The sequence below is a fragment of the Scaptodrosophila lebanonensis genome, unplaced genomic scaffold (genome assembly GCF_003285725.1).
Source record: "Scaptodrosophila lebanonensis strain 11010-0011.00,11010-0021.00 unplaced genomic scaffold, SlebRS2 tig00000024-arrow-pilon, whole genome shotgun sequence".
Taxonomy (NCBI): Eukaryota; Metazoa; Arthropoda; class Insecta; order Diptera; family Drosophilidae; genus Scaptodrosophila; species Scaptodrosophila lebanonensis.
This window is the reverse complement of record NW_022060538.1, coordinates 17,140,922-17,148,084: the sequence shown is the minus strand read 5'-3', so window position 1 is coordinate 17,148,084 and position 7,163 is coordinate 17,140,922. Positions and strand designations below refer to the sequence as shown.

The 7,163-nt window shown below is 39.0% G+C and overlaps 1 protein-coding gene across 1 annotated transcript; it reads left to right on the top strand.

Annotated features, from left to right (window-relative positions):
- The first annotated feature begins 569 nt into the window (after window positions 1–569).
- LOC115621110 (palmitoyltransferase ZDHHC6) lies at window positions 570–5,519 on the top strand. The gene is made up of 6 exons (XM_030514652.1): window positions 570–819; window positions 1,766–1,950; window positions 3,579–3,660; window positions 4,209–4,507; window positions 4,578–4,796; window positions 4,857–5,519. The coding sequence occupies exons 1-6, from the start codon at window positions 771–773 to the stop codon at window positions 5,325–5,327; spliced, it is 1,305 nt and encodes a 434-aa protein (XP_030370512.1). The 5' UTR covers window positions 570–770; the 3' UTR covers window positions 5,328–5,519.
- Window positions 5,520–7,163: the final 1,644 nt, after the last annotated feature.

Below are 7,163 nucleotides of genomic sequence, written 5' to 3'. Positions count from 1 at the left end.
AATACAAATCTACACCACAACAAAAGCAATAAACAATGAAAGTGTGAGTGCGTTCCTGCACACGAGTTTTCTAATAATTTTAATTACAACCATAAAAACTTAATTTTGGTAATTAAAAATGTCAAAATGATCAACCATAAATCATTACAAATTGAATTTGTAATTTATTTTATTTGTTTTCTTTCTGTTTTGTTGACTTAAAGTTGACGTTTCGACTGCCAATACCCCTAAAGGGGGTGTAAATAGCGATACCTTCCAGCGTTAAGTAACTTAGTTTTGATTGAATTTTTGTTTGTTTTTGTTGCAGTTACCCCTTGTAAGAGAATAAAAAAACATTTTTGGCCGGACATATCACGCGCTGTTATACGACTCAGTGGCAAGTCTAATTATTGGTTCTGGCAACAGAGTTGCCACTACGCTGTAATACAGTTCCCAAATTCACAAATGGGTTATAGTATTTTGCCGGTTTTAATGTTCGGCCACACTAAAGAATAAAACGAGAGAGAACATAAGAGAATCAAAGTGACAGTCATAATCAGAATCCCGACAGTTCTACTTGTATATTAGATTGTTAAATTGCTGAAGATTCTAGGATATTAGCAAATTACTATTTAAATGGCCATCTAAATTAAAAAATTCCGTTTAAGCCACTTAATTTACTAATTGTCGTGTTTCACTTGTTATGTGTTCGTTTATCTCAATACCTTAAGCAGCAACAAATTGTTTACACAAACAAATCGTAAACATATTCGGTCGACCAAACAAGCAGTATGAGTGCCTTTCGTCGTTTTCTTCATTGGGGTCCAATTACAGCGCTGAGTAAGTGAACTACTTAGCGATATGCCCACTGTCTAGAAATGTACTACAATGTGAATGAACTGCAACATATGTAAGAAAAACAAATTTTGGCGAAAACTAGCTCCAATTACACTGTTTGACTAATGAATGGGCGTTGGAGTGGGTGAGCCCCTGCTACACCCACATGACATTACAGCAACGTTTGTCTGCAGTCTATTTAATACTATAAGGCGGTCATTGAGAGGGCGCCGCCGCTGCTGCCATAGCACACCATATCACACCACATCCGTTGCAAGAAGTTGCTGCCCCTTAATTCGTGCAAAGTACTACGCTAATTGTGTTCTACCAGGTTTCAATATGTAGAACTACTAGCTACCAGCTAGTGGCGCTTGTGTCCAATTTTGTTCATTCAAAATTTCACGCGGACAATTAACTTATTGCGTCTTTGTGCGTTGCCCCCCAGACTCATGCCTCGCTCAGCATGGCGTGCAATTCGACTATTTAGCTTTATCAAGCCAAGTACCTCCTCGCAGTAGGCTGTGCCATTGGTAGGGCAACCAGCAACCTTGATATTGAACTAGTTACATGAATAAAACATCTAATATTTACATACTATGTACCTGTAATTACTGAATTAGAAACGCTTGTTGCTTGCCGCTGGGGCGGCTTCGATGGATATGCCAAATTAGGCAGCGAGTACTCAAATAAATTCGAAAACCTGTTCCTCTTGGACATTTTAGCGTTTAATTAAATTGCGAAACAGTATAAAAAAGACCTGAAGAGAACAAATAAATGTGTTTAATTTCCGCGACACGCACGACTAACGTACCACTGCGAGCTCAACCCTCGCCTGGTTATTTCCGTGCAATTACATTGTTTAAACAACTAAATTATTTGACCGCCCTTTTTATTGGCTTTTTAATTAAATATTCATATCTCTATTTCTCATCTCTTTCTCCCTTTGCAGGCATCATAAAATGCATTACGCTGACAACACTCTACATGAACTCCATGTGGTGGCCACCGAACCAGAGTTTTGGGGGCTTCGCACATCAGGCTTTTTTCCTGCTGCTCTCCACGTTAGCCACATTTAATTACGTCATGGCGACATTAACAGGTCCCGGCCTGCTGCCAAAGAATTGGCAGCCCAAGGTAATAAATGAATGGCATGATCCCCCTCCACCGCCCTAAATGGCACAGGCTGGCCCACAAATGGGCACACGGAAATAATAAAACATTTTGTCGTGTCGGACTGTTGCTGTAGTTGGAGGGTCATGCATGAAAATGTTTCCAGCTGTACAAAACTCTGTCCCGCCAAACCCTATTCGGAGTACATTATGTCAGCACTTGCAACGTTATTCAAGTAGGGAGGTGTCGTTCTAGAATTTTCCACTGATATCACTGTATTTAATCTAAGGTGCTTGGCATCAACGCAATTTAAATGCCCACCTATTTACATATCTAAGAACTTAACAACCGAAGCCTAACTAACTTAACTACTGCGATTATGCTTTTACAATATCTCTCGGTTTAAATGGGAAATCCTAGTTGCGTGTCTTGAATGGTTGGCCTATGCATCCATTGTTTTCTGTCGACAACTGACAGCCGAGGCCAGTTGACCAGTTTAGATATTAGAGGCTCTTTTGCCACACAAGCTGTCGACAAATCTATTCGTCAAGTCATAATCGGATGTGGCTGTTTACACAGGACTTCCGTGGCGATTTGTGGTCTTCCGCTGCGCTGCTTACGTTTAACTATAGCACTTAGTCGATATAGTGGTCTACTTACAAGTTAGAATCATAAAACCTAGACGGAAACGAATCTAAGTGCAAACCTTTCATAGAAATCTGTATTTGAAGTTATCTGAGAAGCTTTTAAACTTAAGTGTAGTGTGCGTCCTCCATTACTCAAGATTATTATATTGTAGATCTTTTTTCTGTCCTTTGAAATGTTAGCCTAGAAGATTTTATTATATTCGTTAACCCCAGCCTAAAAATATTTGTTGTGGTAATCAGATTACTGAGTTATAACAACGTAAGGAACTGTTTGATTCGAATTGAACAGACGATATGGTAATTACAATATTAAGTGCTCGGTACGTTATTTATTATTTAATATATAGACTTGAAATAGGTTTAACAAATTGAATTCACATGCACAAATGTGTTGCTACAAATGGCGCCAACTCATTAGCGACGCCTTTGACCGAATGCAGTTCGTAGAGCTGAGCCTTGCGTGCCTAATCCTTTATCGTGTTGCGCAATTAAACGCTGCAATTTATTTCTAACAATTGAGTAAACACGTTGCAAGCTCTTACCTAGGCAACCGAAAGGGGCCGTCTAGCTAACTGGCTGGCTGACTGGCTACCTACCTGGGGCAGTGAACGTTTTTCGACACTAATAATTTCAACAGTCATAAATTTACGACTCGCTGCGGCATTGTGACGGGCTCAGCTTTTGGTCCTGCACGCGAGCGCAACCGTAATGCAATTAGTTGAATTTGCATAAATGTTTTGTAGGCAAGAACCGCAGACTTATTGCCTGCTTTCCATATTCATATTTGTATGCATATGCATAATGCTGCGGTAGAGCAGGTGGATGAAATTTTCGGGCGACATTTACGATATTTAGGGCTTGTGCTGCTGCTCCATTTTATGAGCTTTGGAAACTTCACGCATCGTTAACCTTTGTTCATGTAGCTCTTATAGTTTAGTGGCCCAAAAGCGAGTCAAATTACCCAAGGAATATAATACCTATAATTCGCATATTTTCAATTTTCAGGTGCCCGAGGACACACAGTTTTTACAGTATTGCAAGGAGTGTGAGGGCTACAAGGCTCCTCGCTCGCACCACTGTCGGAAATGTAAGTAGAGGAACATGCAGCTCTTAACAAGCTTTCTGTATATAATGCTCCACACTATAATCTAAATGACCAGTCGAATATTATAGCCTTGAAATGGGTGGTTATGTTCTTTCTATGAAAGTTATTATTACAATGAAATAATTAGAGCTACGAGTATGTTTTAAAGATTAACAGCGGTGATTTTGTAAGATTTATATTACTGCATACGATGAAATATATATTTCAACCGTCCCAGAAAGTATGTAATACGTCAGTTATTTCGTCTATTATTGAAATGAGTTCAAATGAACTTGCTGGTACAGTTATAGACCAGTTCCAACCAGAAGTTTTATTGTGGCACTAACCCAAAATATGCCAAGAAAGAAAATCTAGAAAAGCAAATCAATACCACTGTGAAACTATTATGAATCAATTAATATAATTAAATATTTTTCAATTTGTTATTGTTTTTAAAACGTGACTGTTGTAACCAAGGGAGTCATAAAAATCGTTTGTGCAGGCCCCTAAAATTATTTCGGAATGCTGCTCTATATTTCGTATATTTATAGGTGGGCGTTGCGTGAAGAAAATGGATCATCATTGTCCCTGGATCAATCATTGTGTGGGTTGGGCAAATCATGCCTATTTCACGTATTTCCTGCTGTTCTCCATTCTGGGTAGCCTGCAAGGCACGGTAGTGCTCTGCTGCGCCTTCTATCGTGGCATCTATCGCTTTTACTATTTAACACACGGACTGGAGCACTTGGCGAGCGTTCACTTCAACATTACCAGCATTATTATGTGCATTTTGGGTATGGGTCTGGCTATTGGAGTCGTCATCGGTCTAAGCATGTTACTCTTCATACAAGTATGTCATCGTATATTTGAATCCCAATACAGTCGTACAGTCGTATTGATATATATTTGTTTATTTTTAGCTCAAAACCATTGTGAAGAATCAGACAGGCATTGAAATTTGGATTGTAGAGAAGGCGCTATATCGCCGCTACATTAACATCGCTAAAGATGATTTCGTCTATCCTTACGACTTGGGTTGGCGTCTTAACTTGCGGCAGGTTTTCAATGACGATTGCCAAAAGCAAGGTGACGGCATTGAATGGCCTGTGCTAGAGGGCTGTGATCAATACACTCTGACCGTACGTGCCACGCTGTTTTAAATCCAATGACGTGGCATTCATTTTTAATTTCTCTTGCAGCGTGAGCAATTGGCACAGAAGCAGGAGAAGCGCGCCCGCACACGCACCTTTAAGTGCATCGCACCGGTCTCCGGTCGCTGGCTGCCGATCTTCTCTCAGGGCTGGCGCGTATGTACGGCCGCCCCATGCACCGACGAGCCACGCATTCGCCTGCTGCCCGAAGATGTGATAAAGGTGACCCGTTTCCGAAAGCATTGGTTATTTGGAGAGCGTGTGCTCAGCGATCTGGAATTGGCGGATAATAAGCAGAAGCGACGAAAAGGTCATATACGAGGATGGTTTCCACGCCGTTGCGCCGTTGAGCTTACAGAAATGACGGCGACAGGCACAGGTCAAGATTCGGATGCAGCTGGAGAGGCGGCGCCTCCTTCTACCCGCATCAATGGTAGAGACGTTAAGAATGGCAAGACACTGAATGGACATGGAAAACAGCAGCGACGAGAACGGGAGTCTGGAAAAAAATATATGTAAATCGCCGTTGCAGAAGGCGTGCCATGACAAGTCTTCTTGTAAATAGATAGGAAACTTTAAAAAAGACTTATTTTCTCCCCTGCCCCCTATCATTTCTTCTTATATGTGTGTACAATCTCTTCATTTAATTTGTTATATAAAAGTAAACCAATCCCCAATAAAATAAATTGTATGTAATAAACGTGCACAAAATACAATGTTGTTATGTATTTATGAAAAATAATAACCCGCATGTGTATGTTCACGTTCAACTTAGCATTTTTCATTTCAAATACAATAATATCTTCAACTTAATTTAAATACTATAGAGTGGTATATATTTGTTTAAAATCACAGAAGATTATGGCTTTAAAAATATGTTTAAGAAAAAAACACATGGTGAGCTTAACTATATTGTATTATCAAGCACTAGCCGGAGGTTGCACGAAACAAAATAAGGTGCATCAATTAATTTGGATTTATTATACTGATATGCTAAAATAATTACTACTATCTACAACATCCTCATTCAATGGGAGGGTGTATGGCTGCGTACCACCAAATCAGTAACACCCATATATTTAGGTCTAGAAATTTCATCTAATAAGACTATGGGTAAATGTTCCAACCATGGTACCGAATAAAAAATCGCCAGAAGAGCCGACCGTCAGCGACTTTTCTGATCTTTCTTCAATGCATGTCGGCCTGGCATCTTGGTATGCCATGCTACACCTAGGAACAACATTTTTACTTGCAATTGTTTTATAAATATTAAATTATTTTATTTCTTATTACAACTTTACAAACATTGATCCAAAGCTTATTTGTTTCAGGATTAGTTGAGTCATGAAACTGAGGCAGATAAAGGCGACTGGACTGAATGCAGAACAGCAAAGATGTTAATAAGCCATGTCATTCATTCAGTCATAAAACACATATCCTAAGCTAGGCAATAAAACTTTATGGTTCTTAACGTGGTTAACATAGAAGTATAAATGATGCATTGATGCAGGCATAGTCTAGACTAGTCGAAACCGAAGCAATTCTTTGGCGGCTCGGGATGTAAAATTAATGGAGATAATAGTTTTAGAACCCTAATCTTAATCCAATTCATAAGTTCAGCCGTGTTCACTGAGTGACGAGGTATCATCAGCCGCAAGAAATTTGTGTCTGGTTCTCCAGCATTAACGGTAACCTGATTAATCTGTTTAAATCCATATGAATTTTATGTCATATTTGGGTGCGCCTGACGGATAAGCTATGCTGGCTCGCGAAAAATTGTAATAAGATGCTGTAGCTCAAAAATATCGAGTTTAATTTCTAGTCTAATTAGCAAAAACAAAAAGGCATTGTTTATAAATGAGGGCAGTTTCCAGTTCAGAACCTCAATTTTGTGTTCACTGTTTGGGGATATGTGACCATCGCGTCGAACTTACTTTTTCTTAATTCAAACCCTTTCAAAAACCTATGGAATGAAAAGAAATAAGCCGAATTATGTTGATGAAGTCTCTAGACCGCTTTCTTACCACAAGTGTCCTTTAAAAAGAAGACTCGGAGCTATGGAAAACCATAATGCGGTATGCAATTATTTCTTATAGGTGTTACAAACTCGTACCAAAAATGTATAGACAAGTAGTATATACTTGTATGTATACCCTTATTTAGTAATTTTCAACTAACGCTGCAAAAAGATCGCTTTATGTCAATTTTTTTTCTTTCATTCTATACTCGCTGAAAACTAACAAACTTTGTACTCGTAAAACTGAACTTAAACTATCTTTGTTTTCCTAAGAGAAGATTCTTCCGTTTGAGATTGTTGTTTATAGGGTTACTTCGTCTAAAGTGTACTATGATAGA